The sequence below is a fragment of the Musa acuminata genome, chromosome BXJ2-5, assembly GCF_036884655.1.
Source record: "Musa acuminata AAA Group cultivar baxijiao chromosome BXJ2-5, Cavendish_Baxijiao_AAA, whole genome shotgun sequence".
Classification (NCBI taxonomy): domain Eukaryota; kingdom Viridiplantae; phylum Streptophyta; class Magnoliopsida; order Zingiberales; family Musaceae; genus Musa; species Musa acuminata.
The window spans coordinates 3,683,787-3,706,023 of NC_088342.1; the positions used below are offsets into that span (position 1 = coordinate 3,683,787).

Genomic DNA, 22,237 nt, shown 5'->3' on the forward strand with positions numbered 1-22,237 from the left:
TTCATTATAAAGATTAAACAAAAGAGACCTTTCATACATTCGGTACGTCATTTAAAACATAAAACGAAAGCTACTTCGCATGTGGAGAATTCGGCCTTTTCTATTTGGGTCCAAAATACGTTGGAATTTTAGACCTAAACCCAAAGACCACCGCTGCTTCCCGGCCGCTCCCCCCCTCCCTCCCCGACGAATCTGATGGATCTCCCCTCCAAGCCTCGCTGTTCGAGTCCTCTTGGTCGCTTCATCTCTTCTCCGATCTCGATCCCTCTTCTTATCCTATTGGTGAGCTCTCGATCGACTACGCTCTTTTTTTTTTTCCCCTCTGCATCTTTGGTCGTGAAGGAGCCCTAGATCACGTACTCCTACTTTGCGATCTTAGTTTTCGTTCTTTTCTTTTTTGATTGAGCCCAGTGTTCTTCTTGTGGTGTTAGTTTAGGGTTTGTTACTGATCTTTTTTTATGTAAAAGAATAACGTGCTTGTATGAGATATAAGGAGCTGGTTTGCCACATTCATACTTTGGACGTTCATTCTTTCAGTTGTTAGTAGCGGAGGCCGGTGCAGCGCCATGGGAAGCACGTAAAAGTGGGAAATTCTCAGTGTTCTCATTGTTCAACCTCAAAGGGAAGAGTAAATTTTGGAGCGAGTCAGTGATTCGTGGTGGTAAGTACTTAATAACATACCTTGGATTTTTGTCTCTCCCCATCTTATTCTGAACAATTTTCGTGTGAAATAATGACGCCAGATATAGAGGATAGCTTTTAATTTCTCTGTTAAAGCATATGATCATGTTGGTTTATTCTTTGTTGTAGCTAATTATGTTTTATTGGTCATTAATGTGTTCGTTCCAATGCATAGTGTGGTCATCAATTATGATTTGCATGCTTAAGGATGTGCCTTAACAATTTCAGATTTTGATGATCTGGAAAGTTCGGTCTCTTCAGAGTCTGGCAAAATTGCAGTGTTGAACTACACAAAGGCAGGTAGTTACTTCATTTTCTCTATTGGATTTCATCTTTTTATTTGCTACTAATGCCTGCCTATATCATGTGCCATTACGAGCTAATATAGTGAGACAGTCACCTCTTACCCGCACCCACCAAGTGTGCTATCCTATCAGAAATGATCTATGATGTTCAAAACATCTGGAAGTTAAAATTTAAGCTATTTTTAAATATTTTATATGGCCATCAAACTAACACAGTAGCTTAAAATTTACGTTATTTGTAAATATTTTAACTGAAGTTTCATTTATTGTTTTGTATTTTCAGGCAATATTGCAAATTATTTAAAGCTTTCGGAGGTTGATTCCATATACCTTCCCATCCCAGTGAACTTCATCTTCATAGGCTTTGAAGGAAAAGGGAACCATGGTATATGATATTTGCCAAGACATTCAACCAACTCTAAACAATTTTTTTTGCCATTGATCAATTAACTGGTACCATGTGCAGAGTTTAAGCTTGGCCCAGAAGAATTGGACCGATGGTTTACCAAAATTGACCACATTTTTGAGCATACACGGGTTCCCCCCATTGGTGAAGTTCTTGCCCCATTTTATAAAATTAGCATTGACAAAGTTCAACGCCATCATCTTCCCCTCGTCAGTCACATAAACTACAAGTGATTTTTTGCTTCTCTTCATACCTTTTCAGTTTGTCTGTAGTCACTGTTTACTTGGCCTTTTTCTTGATATTTTGACCATTGAATGGTACCCATTGATCTTTTTCTATTTTGAATTTATTTATATGTGGATCCAGTTTCACTGTGCATGGCATACTCATGGGAGAACAAGTCACATCCGTCTTTGAGTATGCTGTAAAGGCTCTTTCACGTAAAGATGATCTCTTAGACTCCAGGTACTACTACTACATACATGGCTTCCTCTTTTTATCAGTTGCATTAATTCCTTGAACTTTTCAGTGCTAGTGTATACATAAACATAAATGATAGTAAAAGTGCCTTTGAGACTTCATGATTGACCTTGGCCGCAAGCTCTTGTAGGTGGGAGTACATGAATCAATCTACTTGTAGTGTTCGATACTTAGATATGGTGTTTGGTCATGCTTGCTGATGATGCCAATTCTTATTAGATGAGCATTGTTTTCAGTATTTGAAACCTGATCTTTTATCTTAAAAAAATTCAGCACGTTGAAACTCATATATAATATGATTTTTTTTATTCTTGGTGGTTTTAATGGTATGAGAATCAAGTACATTCTTCTATTTTGATTATTTTCATGTATGAAATTTGTTAAATTTTTACTAAAGTAAGTTTGTTAAAAGGGGCTTGAAAATGATGATTTGCTACTATGTGCTCGGACTTTTGTTCAGTATGCTTATAATTTTCTTTCATGACCCCCCAGGGAGGACAAAACAAATCTTTGGCAAGTCGACATGGATAGAATGGAATATGTTTTCTCAAGTCTTGTTGAATATCTTCAGATCGATAATGCATATAATATTTTCATTCTGAACCCCAAAAAGGATGATAAAAGAATTCAGTATGGTTATAGGTGAGTAATTTTGCATTTATTTAATTTTCTTTTATTAGATGGTTATCATGCTCCGGTTTCATATTTTATGATCCAGCTCCGTAGCTAACAATTCATTTGTGTATTTGTCGTAGGGCTTTCTCTAAGTTTTTCAAACTTCAAACCAACACTACGATAACAACAACTCATCACTTTGTGGTTGGTTATCTTATTATATTTCATGGGAAGAGAATGAACAAAACCATCAAAATATTCTAGGTTTTGGCAGACATATTTTGCTGTTACTTGATGTGAATATATCTTATAGGGAGTTCATGTTGCTCTTATAAATCATTGAAGTCCTGATTGAAGTATATATGCCACATTTAGACTTGTTAAAAGTAGAACTTGCTAAACATCAGTGATTTCAATAGGCGCTCGGGCGAGGTGAGGCAAGGCCCGAGCGCCTCGCTTCATTTCTAGGTGACGTGCTTCAAAGAGGCGCCACCTGGGCGCTCGCCCGAGGCCAGGTGTCGGGTGCTTCGAGCGAGCGCCCGGGTTAAACCAGGCGATCGAACCATCGTTTTAGGTCTAGTTCGGTCTCCGGTGCTTTAGTTGGTTCAATTGAACCAACTAAAGCACCGATATCAACCTTCCTCTCGCGACTTTCCAACCCTAACCCTACTCGTCGCTCTCGCTGTCGCTGCTCGTTACTACCACTGCCACTGTCGCTGCTCCAGTTGCCACTATCGCTGCCGCTGCTCACTGCTACTATTGCCATTGTCATCGCTCGTCGCTCCCACTCCCGCTGCTGCTGCTCACTGCTACCGCTACCACTGTCGTTGCTCGCCGCTCCCGCTCCTGCTACCGCTGCTCTTAGTCAGCAACCTCAATCTTCCTCTTGCTCACACTCTTATCACTTCGATAGTATACTATTAACAGTATATTAATAGTATACTATTAACTGTATACTAGTAACAGTATTTTTATTTGTTAGATTAATAATATATTATTTTGATTTTAATACTATTATTTTTTATTTATTTAAAATTATTGTTATTGTTTTGAATTTTGAGACTTTTTGTTAATGTGATATTGTAATTTTACAAGATTTTCTTAATTTAATATCATATTTTTATTTAAATAATTATATTTATTAATTATATTATATATTTTTATATTTTAACGCTTCACTTCGCTCGGGCAAGCGCCTAGCGTCTCGGGCGTTTTTGGACCTTGGCGTCTTTTGCTGCCTAGCGCTTTTTAAATCATTGCTAAACATGTATAAGTTCCTATGTAAATATATTTCTATCTTTATAAAAAAAATACTATGGGTTTCATATTGTGTTCACAAAATGCTGCACATGCTGATCTTTGGGATGGGACTTTATGCTGTCTGGTATAATTTATGTGGCATGCAAGGATGAGCCATGCTGCTGGAACTTAGTTCCATGTGTTATGAATTTGAATAGCAGGTACACCAAATCAACTAGTAACTTCTGTTCATTATCTTCTTTCACATATTTTTCATTATCTGTGTATTGAATAATTATATCCGCATCGCAAATATTTATACCTATTGTTTATATAGTTATTGATTCTTGAAATGTTTTAAACCAATTTGATGGTTTTCAAGTTAGGTTGGTTTTAATAATTGAGGAAAATTTGTTTGAATCTTGACCAATTATTGTTGTAGATGCTTCTAAACCGTGTAGTATACTGTGCCCTCTCCGTGATTCAACCTGTGAAATGTTCTTACTTAATTCGTAGAAGCCTTTTGTTTTTTGCAGGAGAGGCTTGTCCGAGTCGGAGATCAAAATTCTTAAGGAGGTATAATGGGTAATTTTTTGTGTGTTTGCTATAGGCATCATATTCCAACATTGTTATATGTACAATATTTTTACCATAAGGATGCCACATTATTTTTTATTCTGTTTTCACATTTAACGACACATTTTGCCAATACTTTTCTGGATGCTGTGCAAATGGCTAATGCATGTCAATGCATGAATGACACAAATAATGTTACATAATGGCTATTTTGATTCAATTTACCTTATACTGTTTGTTCTCTTGAAGTAGGTGAATCTTATGCTGTATTTTTTTACTAGAATTTTCGGCTGAAATAAATTTTCATGCTGATATGCAATAGAAAAACTATATTAGATCCTTGCTGGAAGATCTTAGTACCTCACTGGGGGCCTTGGTGAAGTTTTGATCTAATTGGTGAGGTTATCTAAATAAAACAAAAAAGTTGCAGAACTTTTAGAAAGCTTTGCTTGCCAAAGAAAATTATATGATTAGATAATCATGGATATTTATCTGTATGGGATGGATAAACTTATAAATGTTTTCCAGTTGTTGACTAAGGGTTTCCTGTACTAACAACTCTGGGTGCTAAAGTTATCCTGTATCTATTACGCAAATTCCAAGGAATTTTGATGTCATATTGTGGCTAACTGCTAGGTTTACCACAAGTAGTATGGCATACCAAGATGAGCAATTGCATAGAGCAGCAATTTAACATGAGTTTTTTCTCTCACAGGAATGGAAGGGCACATCATGTTAAGCAAGAGTTTGGTGTTAAATTTGATAATTGCGGGAAGTGGATAACTTTCTCGTGTAACCTCTAGAATCTGTTTACACCAAGAATTGACATTTCCGGCAATGGACCCATGCTGGTCCATGGCTTGATTGGTACGCATCTGGTCCATGGTAGGACCGGTACCAATGCACAATATGTCAGCATGTATTGTGGTAACAAGAAGGGGTAGGGGTGAAGGAAGTGGGGAGGAGAAGACTAGTACCCAGGTTGACGGTGGCATGAGTGGTGGGAGGGTAAAAAATTGAAAAAGAACCAGGCAGTAGGCCTTGTATCTCTGAAATTGGGTGATCTGTTTTCCAATCCACGGACCAACCAGTATCTATTTGGATTGGCGGTTTGAAATATGTACGGGGCCACCCAATTTGTTGAACTTTGGTACATGTCCCGGTTGACACCCAAACTGGCCAACATTAGTTGGTACATACCGATTTAGGCCATGCCAATCCATGGTTTACACAACATGTCATAAACTACAACAAACCTTAATGTTCCAATAGTTTGGAATCAGCAACTTTAGGATCTGTTTTATATATGTTTTTGTATCCTTACCCTCAAGATCACTTGCATAGGCTTATGGTTGTTTATTCTTAGAATTCTCTTATTCTATTTATTCTTCTTGACCTTTTTTTTTGCTTTTGATATTTATTTTTGGGTTGAGTTTTAGGTGATAAAAGTAAGAAAATTTCTAAACTTGTATCATATTCTCTCGAGGATTGCCATTTCAGCATTGGTGCCTTTTTGGATTTGTGCCAGACCAGTGAGGTATTGTAGTACTACTGAAATTTTGGTTATCTTGGCATATAGGTTGCTCCCAAAAGAACCGGGAGTAAATGGGGAAAAAGAGGATGCATAGCCAAGATGGATATTTATCAATATTTCTTGCTTGTCATCTTAGTTATGAGCACATAGCTCATCAAGAGCCCAAAACTAGAGGCACTTTGTGTATTTTTAATTTTTAAGTGGCTTAAATAAGAAATTTTGATTTTAAGCTTTCGTAAATCTGGGATCCTGTAAAATCAAGATTGGTTATTCTGGAAGAAGACATCTGGTTTTAACTGTTGGGCTTGGATTCTTTTGCTCTAGAGGACTGTGCCGTGCAATCATCCAAATATACACCATTTATCAGGTTTTTGACGTATCTCAAGGAGGGCTGGTAACCTGATGGTAGTCCCTCCTGCGGTAAACTTGAATACTGTGTCCAATTACCTTACATTTCATTATGTCGTCTCCATGATTCGTCGATAATACAGAGGTTGTTTGTTTGTCATAATTTAAAGCTGATTCCCACATGCTTCTCTTGATTTAGGTTAATATTTACTGTATTGTATGATAGAGAATGCACAGTTTGACAATCCAGGTTAACTTTCATCCCGCATGAACCTATACTGTTGTATGCTCTATCATGTTGTGTGATCTTTTCTTTGAGTAATAGTTAGTTTCACCTAGAGGCTTCTTGGTGATTAAATCTTCAGACATCTAGTCCGTTGTGAAAAGATTTGAACTTTTATTTTCTCATTCCTTTAATAGCAAGTTTATTCTTTCTGGCACTATTCTTCTTCATTTTGTTCATTTTCTTTGCTTGAGTGTTTCTTGCTGCGATGTACTCACCTTTGATATTTTACTTTATTTGCTAGAATAAGACACTCCAAAATATGATACTCCAATCAGAAAGTCCTTCTCAAATATCTCTTGGTAAGTTCCTATATGTATTTGTTTTCCATGAGAAATTCCATGATAGTTAGAACTATGTTCATCTTGAATTGGATTGCCATGTCTCAACAGGAGCATGTGCATGATGACATGGCAAATTGCTGCAGTTTGATGTGTGGTTTTATGCTGTACTTTAATTGTGTGCATGAACACTTATCCAGGCACAACGGACACCAAACCTGGCTTTCCTGAAATTTGTTGGCTGTGACATGCTGGATATATGATTGTACACAAGTGCACTAACCTATTTGTGCCAGATGTCAACACTGGCTATGGTTTCTTTGTGTTGCTGTTAAATTTTAAGAGAGCTTCAGAGTTCATAGAAAAACTAACAGACTCAATGCATTAAGAAAATTCTTGTTGAAAGACATAACAAAACTGTGTGTTCTTTTCTAATATATTTTGTAACACATCTAGCAGATGAATGCAACACAAAAATTTCGTGTTAAATAAGTGCAGCACATGATTAAAAGTGTATATGTATGTCCAGAAAGTATTTCTCTTTGTATAGAATTTCAGCTGTAGTTGCGTTTGTCACATCAAAGTTTGTTCTGAGTCTTCTGACAATAATCGGCACTTCTTTATATCAAGAATTCCCTTGTATATCTTCAGATTTATATTAATAAGACATTTTAAAATTTCTCCAATATTGACCTTGATAAAAATCTAGGACTTGGTTATTCTGCAAGTTGTTTGTTTAATTTATTACCAAACTCTGTTCACCAAAGTTAGTGGTAAATATAGTTGTTATATGTAAGTCCTCTTGGATTACAGGTGTTTGATTTGGGCCTGACATATGTGACTTTTGAAATGTCATAACTGGAACCTGGTTTTCTATCTAGATGTATTTTAGTCAGGCTATATGGCTGATCCCACTGGTTGTGGGCACCAAATCAGTAACAGCAGTAGAGAAATAGAGAATATTATTCAGCAAAACTAGGAAAGTGGAATATATTAACCCAAAGCCAAATTCAGTGTGTTATGCTTTGTCCTAAATCTACATATACCAAATCACTATATAGATCTGAATGAATTGCACCAGATTTGACTATAACTGCCATGAAATCAGTATAAACTTGTTCCTTAAGTTTGACTCTTCTTGAAATTCGATTTGTTGTCTTGAATGGTTGGATATTGGTCAGGCTAGATTAGTTCTAGTTAAAAGCCTGTTGAACACTTGCTCAGGCAGTGACAAATGATAATAAAAACTAAATCTTTGAGCATAAATTAACTTTTACCTGCCTTGTCTGATCTGATTTTCTGTTCCTGACGTGCTTACCACTCGTCTCATCTGAATGATAATTACTGGAAATGTAGTTTGAAGCATGCAGAATTTTTTATATGAAACAGTGTGTATCTGTACAACAAATGCCTGTGCTTCTATTCCGATAAATCTTAACATGATTGAAACATAATCATGTCTTTTATGTTAAGAGGAAAGCAATTAATAGCTCTGGTACTCTATGCTAATTCAAAACTAACAAATTGTCATGTTTATCATCTAATTGCAATGACAGATATTGACAATTTTTGTCACGTATCTTTACGGGCACTTTTCTCTGGTCTGTGCATATTTGTACATCTCCACACTTATACAATCTCCTATTGAGTTGTGAAATCATATAATTATTGTTGCTAAACCTGCATATTTGTGTTTATATTTTAGCATGTAATTTTTCGCTGCATGTGTTCTTATTCTTCATGCATCTGTGGATACTTTTTGCAGTTTTTCTTACTTGTTATCTCAACTAAAGTGTATAGTAAATTAATTTATTTTCATAGTATACCTAGAACAATAAATTTTTCAGACTTTTTCACAACAACTTTGCTGAAAAAATATTTTTTATATTCTTCCAGAGATTGACAAGGGTAAGGGTTCAAGGCCATTATATACAAATCGTCCAACATCAACTTTTGCATGGACTACAACTGAAGATACTGATACTGTAAGTTTGTATTATTATGTTAGTTGTGTTATGTATTGAAATTTTAATAGATTCTCGTTGCTTCTATCAGATAGATATCTTCTTCTTTGTGATTGGTATATCTTTAAGAGACAAAACACTGATTACCAAGAATTTGTATTATGCCTTTATCCTCATGATGAGATACTATTTGATCAAACTTAGTTGTTATTAGGTTGGCGCGTGTGTGTATGTGTATATATGTAGACACACACACACACACACACACAATTTTATCAAGCATATATGTGTGTGTATTATGTATGTGTGTATGTATACATGTTTGTTTTGATTGCTAAAATATGTTTGGTGCTGCAGACTTGAAGCACCCTATCAATTGTAAAAGTTCAGTTTTCAAGCGTCATGTTATTGGTTAATCACTTTGATATAGGTTCATCTGAGGTTTTCTTTTGCCTACACCTGCAAATTGGTGAGATATATGGCAACTTGTACTGGAACCTTCATAATTTATTAAGTTTGTTTATATTCATCATTTCATGTATCTATTTAAATTTGTTTTTCTGTTTATATATTAATCATCTGCATATATTCATATTTGCTATTATGATGTCTGCAGACATAGACACAAGTTCCCACTACTAGTTGGATTGAACAACTGAGGAAGCATCCTCTAGCTGAAATATATGTAGATCATTTTTTTTCCATGTATCGATGTTAACTTTAAGTATATTCTAAAAGATGTCATATGATGCCGTGGATCACTTGTATTAGTTACGGGTTAAGGCATCCCAAATATGTTTGATTGCTGAGTGCTTTCGTAGATCTGGTTCATTTGACAAATTTCTGTGTCATTCGCCTTTGACATCATCTCTTTCAATTGTCTAAAGTTTTAGTGTCTAGGACTGACACTTTATTATGTCCTCATAATGTACTCATATTTGAAACAGATAGAGTGGTCAAAGAAATGTCTAGACACCTTGACAAGTGTCAAAAAATTTAATGAAGGAAAGGATGATATTGAGGTTTTGTACAACAAAGCAGTTCAGGTATTTAAGATTTTGTTGCAATCTTCAAAATAGTCATGTGTGAAATTTTCTTGACATGTGGGTTAATTTTGCCTGCCTCTTTGTAGATGCTGCATGGTTGGAAGAATGATGTGAATATTCTGTTTGAAAGAGAGGTGAAATCTGGTGAATTGAAGGGACTTCACCCTGAGTGTCTGACAGATACCTGGGTAGGCAGGGATAGGTTTGTATCATCTTTTTATTTTCATTTATATCTGTAATCTGATCTTTGGTGATTAATTTGCTGTGCATATGTGTTTCAGATGGGCATTCATTGACTTAAGTGCAGGACCTTTTTCCTGGGGTCCAGCTGTTGGTGGAGAAGGCGTTCGTACTGAACTTAGTTTACCTAATGTGGGCAAGACAGTTGGTGCTGTAGCAGGTATAACTTTTAGACTTCTAGTTACTCGGTGTCTTCCTTTGTTATGCAATTCTTTCTTCTGAGATGGTTTGTAATTTGATGCATTGTTTCTCCAGAGTTATCTTCTTGATCGTCATATTTTAAATTATGATCAGATGCAACACAAATTTAAGCTATACAATTAAGTAGCTGTTCTAGTTTTAATTGATAATGCATGATCTCTTGGTCAATATTCAGTGGATCACACTGACACACAACACATGACATGGACAATAGAGTTTTTTTTGTTAGGATGCACACTCTTAAAGGCTTTTTCTTTTCAAGTGAGGGAAGAAGCCTCCAATCTGGACTAAGAGAATGATAGTGAGAGTAAATGTACCTTATTAGTGGAAACAAGAGTGAGTAATAAGTAATAACAATTGAATTTGGAAACACTCACTTCATATCGTATATTACCTTCAAACACCTTTTTTCGAAAGTTTTATATTGTCTCTTATATTACCTTCAAAGCTTTGAATATCTTCCTTATACATTGGTATCATTCCACCATTTATCATGTATCTTTCTAATTCTTAAAATATTTTTAAAATAAATGAGTCATCCAAACTATCCTGTGATCACCTAAACTCTTCTAGATCTAAATAGGAATGCCATTAAATCCCATTGTCGCCTTTTTTCTTTTTTATTTAATGTTTTTGATGCCTCATTTGCTTTATACACCTAGTTTTATCTAGAAATCTACCCCTTATTTCTCTAGCTTAATATCATTTTCTCCATTTTTAATACCTAATTTGTTATAAAAATTATCATTAGCCTCATATCTTTTCTTATTTTGCCTTTTTCTGGCTGCTATATATTCTTTCAACATTCCTCTCAATTTTATAATTTTTTTAATCTTTAAAGATGATCTTTTAGTAGAAAATGCTTATAAACTCCTTGCAGTACCACCAATTCACTCTTAAAGCTACACCTTTCCATTTAGATTCACTAACAATCTCCTTTGTTATGCTCCTAATTATAATGACCTTCAAAATCCACTAGGTGTTGATATCAACACTATCCAGGTTCCAAGTTTTAAGTTCCAAACTTTTTCCTTTTTTTGTTCTATGTATAAAATGTCTTATATTATTGTCTTAAATGCCACCATCTAGTAGTCTGTCTTACTATAGGAAATTATGTTTGTTCTTCTTTAGGCCATTTTATCTACATTCAAACTCTTTTTTCCTAGAAGTTTATATATTTTAATTCAGTAGTCATACAAGTAAACAAAACATCATTTGATGGATCAAGTGATCAAGTATGACTAAAGTATTTAGTTGATTTTTCACTGACAAGATTATCCTGTCAAGATTCAACATCTAGAGGTGAGCCCATCAAAAATCTCTTTTCCTGTATTCTATAATAAGCTTGAACTCATAAGCGAAGTTTCTAAAAGTTAGACGAGATGACTAGATGTTCTGAACTTTCGGAGGAATACTGACCAGTGATTGCAAAAGGCGCTCGGGCGCTCGCCTAGGCGCTCGGGCGAGGCGAGGCGAGGCCCGAGCGCCTCGCTAATGTCCCAGGCGGCGCGCTTCAAACAGGCGCCGCCTGGGCGCTCGCCCGAGCCCAGGCGCTGGGCGCTTCGGGCGAGCGCCTGGGTAAACCAAGGCTGGTTCGGTTGTTAGTTGGTTCAATCGAACCAACTAAACCGATATAACCCCAACCCTAACCCAACACTAACCTGCTGCCGCTGCCGCTCTCGATCCCGATCGCGATCTCGTCGCTCGCTGCCGCTGCTCCCGCTGCCGCTGTCGCTGCTCGCGCCTCCCGCGAGCCCTCTCGCTGCTCGCGCCTCCCGCGAGCCCTCTCGCTGCTCGCGTCTCCTGCGAGCCCTCCCGCGAGCCTTCCCGCTGCTCGCGCCTCCCTCGAGGCCTCCCGCTGCTCGCGCCTTCCTCTCCCTTTCCCTTTCCCGCTGCCGCTGCCGCCGCTCGCCGCTGCTGCTGCTGCTGTCGCTGCCGCCGCTTGCCGCTGCTGTTGCCGTCGCTCGCTGCCGTTGTTGCCGCCGCTCGCCGCTGCTGCCGCCACCACTCGTCGCTGCTTCCTCGTTTCTCCGTCAGCAGGTTTATACGGTTAATGTGATTATATTTATTAATTATATTATATATTTTTATATTTTTATTTAAAATTTTAAATAATTATATTTATTAATTATATTTTATATTTTTATATTTTAGCGCCTCGCTTCGCTCGGGCGAGCGCCTAGCGCCTCGGGCGTTTTTGGACCTTGGCGCCTTTTGGCGCCTAGCGCTTTTTAAATCACTGATACTGACTATTATTTAGGCATCAGCTAGAAGACAAACCATGAGTAAGCAGTCAATAAAAGCACCTCAGTAATTAAAATATTTGTATGATGATTTTTAATTTTTTTATCTTTCTGTTTGAGAAAATGACTGTTAAATTAATTTATTATTTTTTATCCATTTCAGAAATTACAGAAGATGAAGCTGAAGATAAGTTACAAGATGCAATTAGAGAGAGATTTTCGTCATTTGGTGATGTAATTTCTATCCTGCATTTGACAGTGGTTATTCCCTATTTGAATATCATTCTTGTGTGCTCATGCCTTCTTTGTTTTACTTCTAATTTCCAGCTTGTTTTGGTCATCTTGAGTTAAAATATCATACACTTCTTTTCAGACTTATCTTTATCTATGTCAGAGACTCTGTGTAAGGCTAAAATGGAACTGTTGCCTTTTATGATCCATTTGTGTTTAAGATCAGCTAGTATCAGTTACAAATTTAGCATTCAGACTTTGTTTTCCAATATGCACATAACATAATAACAGGGTTGTTCTGGATGGGTTAATTGAGTAGATTCATTCTTTTGCAATTCTGATTGGCTGTGGCTTTAGGAACAGTTCCTTGTGTATTTTTTTCCTGGACTTTTCTCGCTAGGGAACCTGCATAGTTACATCTCTGACCAAGCTGCAACATGAGACAATGAAGATTGGCTGTGGCTTGAGGAAAGTTCCTTGTGCATCTTTTCTTGTACTTTCTTTGTTAAGGAGGTCCTTGTAATTACATTTTTGCCCAAGCTGCAACCTACAATGACAATGTTTGACTCGGCGATTTAAAAAGTGCTAGACGCCAAAAGGCGCCACGATCCAAAAACGCCTGAGGTGCTAGGCGCTCGCCCGAGCGAAGTGAGGCGCTAAAAAATAATAATATTAAAATTAATAGTATTAAAATCAAAATAATAGTGTTATACTGTGTACTGTTAACAGTATATTGTATACTGTTAATAGTATACTTTCGATTTCGAAAGAGGAGAAGCGAAAGAGAAGAGAAGAGTGTAAGGGAAGTTCGAGGGTGCTGAGAAAAGCGGCAGTGGTAGCGGTAGCGGCAACGGCGAGCGACAACAGTGGCAACGGTAGCAGCAGCGGTAGCAGCGAGCAGCGGGAGCGGCGACAGAGGCAACGACAGCAGCGAGCAACGGGAGCGGGAGTGACGAGCGGCGACAACGGTAGCGAGCAGCGGTAAAAGCGAGCAGCGGGAGTGACGAGCGACGATAGTGGCAGCGGCAGCAGCGGGAGCAGCAACAGAGAGCGGCGACAACGGTAGCGAGCAACGTGAACGACGAGCAGGGTTAGGGTTGGGGAAGTCGTGCTGATATCGGTGCTTTAGTTGGTTCGATTGAACCAACTAAAGCATCAGAGATCGAACCAGACTTAAACCGCTGGTTCGGTTGCCTAGTTTAACCCAGGCGCTCGCCCGAAGCGCCCGGCGCCTAGGCTCGGGCAAGCGCCTAGGCGGCGCCTCTTTGAAGCCCGTCGCCTGGAAATGAAGCGAGGCGCTTGAGCCTCGCCTCGCCTCGCCCGGGCACCTAGGCGAGCGCCTGAGCACCTTTTTAAATCACTGGTTTGACTGTGGCTTCGTGGAAGCTCCTTGTTCATCTTTTCTTGGACTTCCTCGTATGTAAGGATGAAGGTTGGTTGTGGCCTAAGAAAAGTTCCTTTGCATCTTTTCTTGGACTTTCTTTGTTAAAGAGGCCCTTGTAACTTTTCATTTTTTCCTTAACATGCCAAGCTGCAACCTGCATGGAAGAAGATCAATTTCAGCTTTCTTTGGTTATGTCTCTGTGTTCCTTATCTATCAAAATAAATTATTTTAAAAAATTTTAATCTGGCACAATTTTGTTGATTCATATTTTGAAGGATTATTGGGGGCTTGCCACTTTCGTGTTTATTAATTTGTGGATGTACCTTCAACGTTAAACACATTACCTAGAACTAGGATTAGGAACTTAGCCAGAATGAATTAGACCTCATTGGTTACTATCGTTCTTGTCACAACTTAAAACTGTATTTCCTTTTATTCAGTAAGATTTTGGAATTGTCCATATATAACAAGCTCAAATTGAACTTCAGAAGTACATTAGGTAATCTAAATTACTAAAGGCTAAGCTCTTCTATTTTGATTTCAACATGTTAATTATGTACTTAACTAAACTCCACCGGACAATGCTTCATTTCCTGGTATTTAGCACATTTCCATGCTAGAACATTTAATTTGTTTTAAAGTTTTTTGAAAACATCTGCTAACTTAATCTATTTATGCCTCTTTTTCTCAATTTTTTGTTGCTCTTGTTTGCTTGCTTTCATCTGTGTCTTATCTTGGTTTGCATTAGAAGCATATGGCTTAGCAGTATATCTTTAAACTTGTGACTTGTCTTTCTAAAGATCCAAGTGATGTTTGTATGGAACCTGTGCGGTGACTTTGCTTCATTTACCTTGTATTACCATTCATGGTCATATATGTGGATAATTAGCATCTGCCTTTTTGAAGGAATTTTTTGGGCATAATTGGGAAGACTGTGGTAAACATTTATATGGGATCCTGAATATTCATTAAGTATATGTTCATACATGTATTGCTCATGTGATTCTTCATGTATTCAACCTTTTCTTTTTTGCTTATTTGGTGCTCCATTTATGTCAATATTTGCTGATTGCATAAGGAGGCTTTGAGATGTTTTATCTTCCTCTGCTATCTGTAATTTAGTATGATGGTATTAATCTGTGTTGCAGGATCACCAAGTTATTGATATACTTTTAGCAGAAATCGATATATATGAGCTTTTTGCTTTCAAACATTGCAAGGGAAGAAGGACCAAGCTTGCGCTTTGTGAAGGTTGTGTCTATGTTCTCTTCTCCTTTTCTTTTAATTTACATAAATGTATATACTTTTTTACTTGGAGAATTTAATTATGTCTCTTTTGTATCAGAATTAAAATCATTGATTATTTGTTTTGTAGTGATGTTCCCGTTATAAGATTGGAATTCTATTTGTGAACTTCTGGAAGTTTAGGAGCCATCACTACAAGCATTTTTTTTGCATTATTATCCTTATGAACTTGATTTTTGGCCTAAACTCATAAGCCCCATGTGTGCTTTGAAGTTTAAAGTTGCATCAATTTTCTCCTGAATAGAAACTTTTCATGTAAATACGTGGATCTTGTGGAAAGACTTGTCAATTTTTGTTCTTCAAGTAACAGTTTTTTTTTTCTTTGATTATCAGAGCTCAATGAGAGGATGCATGATCTAAAAAGTGAGCTGGAAGGTTACGACAGTGAAGAATATGATGAAACTCACAAAAGAAAAGCTCTTGATGCATTAAAGCGAATGGAGAATTGGAACTTGTTTAGTGACACGAATGAGGTTAAACATAAATAGGATGCTTTTAGCATATTCACATGCATTCCAGAATCTCAGACAATTATTTACCTTGTTTTTCTTGAAAAGAAAGAAAAATGTCAAGGATACATAGTGCAATTTCTTATTTGTAATTAAATCTCAAGTCATTTATGAATTACCATTCTCGTTTAATTCCATATGCAGGAATATCACAGTTACAGTGTTGCTCGTGATTCATTTCTTGCTCATCTTGGTGCTACACTGTGGGGCTCAATGAGGCATATAATTGCTCCCTCTGTTGCAGACAGGGCATATCATTATTATCAGAAGATTTCTTTTCAGATATATTTCATTACACAGGAGGTAATATAATAGCTACTGTGTTACTATTTGTTTTCTGGTATTGTGTTACTGCTAGATTGCCTTCATGATGTTATCATTTTACAGAAAATCAGGAACATTAAACAGTTGCCTGTGAATCTAAGGTCTTTAAAGGATGGCCTTTCTTCATTGTCGCTGGCATCCCAAAGCGTCATGTTTAGTGAACATCTGTATGTATTTCAGATATCATATATGGTTGCTTTGCCTATGAAGATGTGGACCTTATGTTTATTTAGTATTTGCAGCACACATTTTTCAAATTATTGATCATTTTTATGTAACAGCAAGGAAGTTCTGATTTTATAAGTTGTATTAAATGTTTGAGACCTATTCACATCAAGATCCACCTACAGGTTGTCACTGTCAGAGGATCCTGCACTGACAATGGCGTTTTCTGTGGCCCGGCGTACGGCAGCCATCCCACTTTTGCTTGTCAATGGCACTTATAGGTCAACTATACGATCCTATCTTGATTCTTCTATCCTTCAACGTCAGCTACAAAGGCTGACTGATCATGGTTCACTTAAAGGTACCTTATATTTAAAGGTTGCCATTTCCTATAGATGCATTGAGTGAACTCCTGTGTGAGAAAAATTCTTCCGTAGTTTCGTACCGGAGTTTCTTTTGCTACATATGAATCATTAGGTTATGATGCATGCATTCTAAAGAATCAGTGAAGCTAGTGTTAGTTTGCTCCATCTAGATACACATCCACATAGTTCCCCTATATCAAATTCTGACATTGCTAATCTGTTTTAGCATGTAAACAAATGGTCATTTTGCTAAAGTTACTTAGTATGTGATGTTTTGTTACTAGCTTCGCAATTTGTTTGGGTATACCACTGCGAACCACAAAGCATGTTTTCAGCCATCATTTTTGCTTATTGAGGTTATCATTCTATATGTAGGAACATATTCAAATTCCAGGTCAACGTTGGAAGTTCCAATATTCTGGTTCATACACAGCGACCCATTATTGGTGGACAAGCACTATCAAGCAAAAGCCCTTTCTGATATGATCATCATTGTTCAATCTGAAATGTCATCTTGGGAAAGCCATTTACAGTGTAATGGGAAGTCACTTCTTTGGGACCTGAGGTTAGCCACTGCATAATTTATAACTACAAAGAATAACTGCTTTATTTATTTTCGAAAATGCATATTCATGTCGATGAGATACTTTCACAGAAATGCAAAACTATTGTGTCATGTTTATTGTTTTGATGCAGTAGAAACTAAAGTAGATCATGGCCTTGACACAATAATCTATATTATATACCATGCTATCTGCTACTGTTGGCTAACCACTTTCCAAAGCCTTCTAATTACTTCCTTGATAATCTTCTTTCATATATTTTAGGTGTTAATTTCTTGCTTCTTGAATGAAGTATATTTTTCCTCTGAACTCCAGTAGCTTGACAATGACAAATTGACACTTGCATAGCAAAACATCTTTCGTATTGATGGAGATCTCCTTTAGATATTTAATAATAGTATTAAAAGATTAGCATAATAACAGATGTATAAAATTTATTTGTGTTGGCTCATATAAGATATAAAGTTTCCAACATAGACATGGCATATATTTGAGCATTTGACAGTGTTGCCTTAATGCCACAATTATCACCTTCGAGCCATGTCAATGCCACATTGACAAAGATATCTGTAAGGGCTTGGTGGATCCCATATGGATGTCACCTGTGCACCCTGATCACATAGTGCCCTGTTATTACAGTTTAGCAAAATATTAACATTATATCAATGCAAAAATAATGACCTTATGGACCCACATGAATGTCATGTTTGCAACAGATCCATAAAGTTAGTATTTTTATCTTCACAATATGTTTATCACATCAAATACCATGTGAACATACATAATTTTTCAACATGAATGCGAGGTCAGGCTTGAAATGGTGCAGGATGAAAGCCCATGTGGGTAAAATGCAATCTCTTCTTTCACTTATTTTATGTGGGAACTTTACTGGAGCTCAATTTTTTTGGAATTAATTTCTTATTCTTGGAATATTGAACTTTTCAAATCGCAATTCCAGAGAATTGCTCGTGTGTAACAATGTGTGTAAAATGCAAAATTGATAATAAATTTGCACTGAAATATCCATCTCCAGCTGGGAGAAACTGCAGCTTGCCAGGTCTACGAAATTCAAAAATTGATATGCAACTATAATATATATATATGTATACATACATATATATGTATATATATATACATATATACATATGTATATATATATATATATGTATAATAGAAGAGAAGAAAAAAGTCAATTCCATTGTGGAGCTGTATGCAATGCACAGAAAATGCCTGTACGGGTGTTCAATTTCTTGTTATTTTTTTTATCCCTTACATTTGCCCAATCATGTGATATAGAAGACCCATTAATGATGTTATATTAATATCAATATCATTAGGGTCATGATTCATCAACCTGCTAGTTCTTTTTATGAAGCACAAGCATGGGAATTTATCATGGAAGTGGAAGAACTACTGAAACTTTGTGAAACCGTCACAAAAGTTTATGTACAAAGAACAGGCAAGCCTTTATGGGTTATATCCAAAGACATGGAAAGGGCTGTTTTTATGTCAGCAACAGAAGCTCATGGCATTGTTGATGTTGTAGCGGTCGAAACTGAAAAAACTAGGGATATATATATATATATATATATATATATATATATATTGGTGGCATATCAATTTTTGAATTTTGTGGACCTGGCAAGCTGCAGTTTCTCCCAGCTGGAGATGGATATTTCAATGCAAATTTATTATCAGTTTTGCATTTTACATGCATTGTTATGCTCCTCGTGGTATTTTCGAACATGGAATATATTTCAATCAATGCACTTCTCCCCTTCTCCTTTGGAAACTAAGCTTCTAGCAACTATGTTTTTCTTATGCCACAAAAGGACTTTGAGTTGGATTATAGATTTAAGGAAGGCCATTTTTGTTATAATTTACTTTAATAGTTTGATTTAATCCTGCATGCATTTTTAGTAAGGTAATATATATTTATTTATTTCTTAATAAAGGAGGCCCACAAAAGCTGCAATCGCTGCTACTGCTGAACATCTGGCTGGTTTGCTTCCACTTCACCTGGTTTACAGTCATGCTCATGAAACTGCGATCGAGGTTTGTCAGCAATCCTTTCTGATATTTCTGGTGCATATACAAATAAGAGTGCAGTTTTTATTAATTAATAAAAAAAATCAAGAACACACAATTATTATTTTAGGTAGAGTAATCGAGTAAATTTGTGTGATAGAAATGAATGTGATTAGGACCTGTCCTTAAGTGTGCTATAAGTCTTGCAATACATCACTTTGGTTTAGTAATTGGTTTTCTCTTATGCTGTGGTAGTTACTAGTTTATGTGTTTCACCATTTTGACTCCTCTAACTCTTGAATTTTCTTCTTGGTTGTACTGTTTTAAACTTCAATCACCATGATAGACCCTAGTTTTTGAGGCAACATCCTTACACCAGTTCAGGACGCTGATGTTTTATGGACAGACAACCACAAAAATATCAGCTCTGTTGAACTGCAGTTTTTTTTGTTGGTGTTGTAGTGATGGTTTAAAGGAGTTTCTTTTCCTGATCTTCATTTTGCTTTTGTTATGTACTCCATGAAATGAGCCTATAGTTTAGTATGTGCAACTGATTGCTTCTTCTGGACCAAAAGAGAAGGTTAGAAAAGTACTTGGGGAAAACAGGCAACATTTTGGGATAACATAACAAATTTGCTGTTACACATCCACTTAAAAGGGAAAACATTGAACCAGAGCTTGGGGCATATTAGTTATCTTTGGATATATTTGTTTTATTCATGAAGTACACAAGTATCAGCGGAATGTTCGACATGTAGCACTTTTGATATTCATATCTTCTTATTTGTTTCTGTTGCTTTGTGTTTGGCTATGTAATTTCACTTTTAATTTAATTTCCTCTTTTCCCTTTTAGTAACATAATCCATTACATAAGATCTGTGATTTGGTTGTATCGAGTATTTTGTTCTTGACTAAGACTGGTTTGTTAAATTTAATAGGACTGGACATGGTCTGTTGGCTGTAGCCCACTGTCCATCACTTCCCAAGGCTGGCATCTTTCACGGTTTCAATCAGATGTGATTGCCCGGAGCTACATTATTACTGCTCTTGAAGAATCTATACAAAATGTTAATGCAGCCATTTATCGTTTGATCATGGAGCGTACAAGTATCCTGGTTTTTTATCATTATTCTGTACTTCAACCCATTCTTAGTGAAGACTTCGTGTTTAAGACAATCAAATTCTTAGTTGCACTCTGTTTAATTTATGCTATGCTGCTGATAGATTAAAAATTATGGCTTACATTGTGCACATTATTTTCAAATATCTTATAGCTTGAAGTAGTACTAGGCCACTACTTTAGACCTTGAGCCAAATAAGAGTTCTTTATACCATTAGATTCTGAATTCTCACTTTGGTTGCATATATGTGGAGCATATATCATTGAACCATCTGTTTCTGTCTATGTCCACAGTTTCTCATGGCTTTGTGGTTTACACATGAAATACTACGTTGTTTGGCTGGCTCTTTTGAACTTTCTACATTGCTTTATGAATTACTAACGTGTGCCACCGGACATGTCATTTTTTCACTTTGTGAACCCTCAGTACATATTCTGGTGAATTGTGATATGCCTTGACGTTCAGCTATTGCACCTAATTAATCTTAACTTTTTATAGTTGTCCTTTTTTTTTCCTCCTTATATCGGAAGGGAAATTGCATGTGACCTTAACAGAAACTTAGCTGCGCAAGGGTTCAAGTTATTCAAGACTAAAGAACGAAACATAGTGGAAAAATATAATTCTGTTATTGGATTGTGGAGAAGGGTAAGAATTAAACTCTATAGGATTCTGCACAGGTCTTGCTGGTTTTTGTTGCTAATTTGACTTTTTTGCACTTATTTTAGATTTCAACTATATCCGGTGGGCTTCGTTATGGTGATGCTGTGAAGCTTCTATCCTTGCTGGAGGATGCTTCCTCAGGGTTAGACTTTCTTTGTGTTTCCTTGGTTTCTTTTTTTTGGAATTCAGGATATCCTTTTCTGTCATTTTTCATTTTTAATTCATGCAAATTATTTCTTTGGGTTCCCTTTAAATAATGGTTATAGTTTTCTTGTCCACTAAACAGTCTTAGTCATGTGAAGAAATTATGATTTGTCTAATAATTACAAATTGTCTGGTGAAACTCCTTTTTCTTCATTTGTTTGGTCATTATTAGGTTGATAAACCATTTTTTTTGTCTATATATTGGAAATGATCAACTCATCATATTGTGGTTTGTCATTTTGCAATCTCCACTCACCATCATAATGCTTTATAAGCAATTGCTAAAATGAACTATGAAATATTGTAAAACATGTGTTTTAGTTTTTATTCGGTAGGTTGTCTTTGCTGTACTGACATGAAAGGTTGTGTTTGAGAAATTATTGGGTCTTCGTTACCTTGTCTCTTTCAGGTTCACAGATTTCGTTAACTCAACCATTGCTGCGCTGCATCCTGTCCATTGCACTCGTGAGAGGAAAGTAGACATTGAATTGGACCTGACCACAATCCCTGCTTTCCTATTTGTTATTGCAATTCTCTGGTTCGTGCTCCGACCCAGGCGACCCAAACCCAAGATCAATTGAGGGCTGCAAAGACCAACCAGGAAAGTGGAGTGGAGGAATGCAAGATGAAGAGGCAAATTTTTTGCGGTCTTTGCTTCAACAAATTTATCTTTCTCATGACACTATAAGTTGGTTTGGTTTGGTTTTTGAGACCACTTATAACTGGTGATCGTTTGTCGGCAACTGAGGTGACGGTGTCTATTTGGCTCTACATGCACAAGATATATGCCTCAAGGATGTAGGCATGATAGTGTTTATACAAGCAGAAAAAATTGCTGTTATTTCTGATGTGGGAAGAGGTTGACATGTCACTTTTTGCTGCCATTTTGCTCGAATGTGCTGACATGTTCTATTTGCAAAATCGTGGCTATCGTAC

The 22,237-nt window shown here is 36.6% G+C and overlaps 1 protein-coding gene across 1 annotated transcript; it reads left to right on the plus strand.

Moving 5' to 3' along the window:
• The first annotated feature begins 104 nt into the window (after positions 1-104).
• On the plus strand, positions 105-22,149 carry LOC103983976 (uncharacterized). The gene is made up of 25 exons (XM_009401348.3): positions 105-282; positions 538-661; positions 910-981; positions 1,270-1,371; positions 1,453-1,621; positions 1,759-1,857; positions 2,365-2,514; positions 4,263-4,302; positions 6,712-6,769; positions 8,645-8,733; positions 9,660-9,758; positions 9,845-9,960; positions 10,040-10,158; positions 12,606-12,676; positions 15,206-15,308; positions 15,696-15,835; positions 16,016-16,174; positions 16,259-16,362; positions 16,546-16,721; positions 17,101-17,290; positions 19,244-19,343; positions 20,255-20,423; positions 21,000-21,082; positions 21,163-21,239; positions 21,711-22,149. The coding sequence occupies exons 1-25, from the start codon at positions 196-198 to the stop codon at positions 21,880-21,882; spliced, it is 2,868 nt and encodes a 955-aa protein (XP_009399623.2). The 5' UTR covers positions 105-195; the 3' UTR covers positions 21,883-22,149.
• Positions 22,150-22,237: the final 88 nt, after the last annotated feature.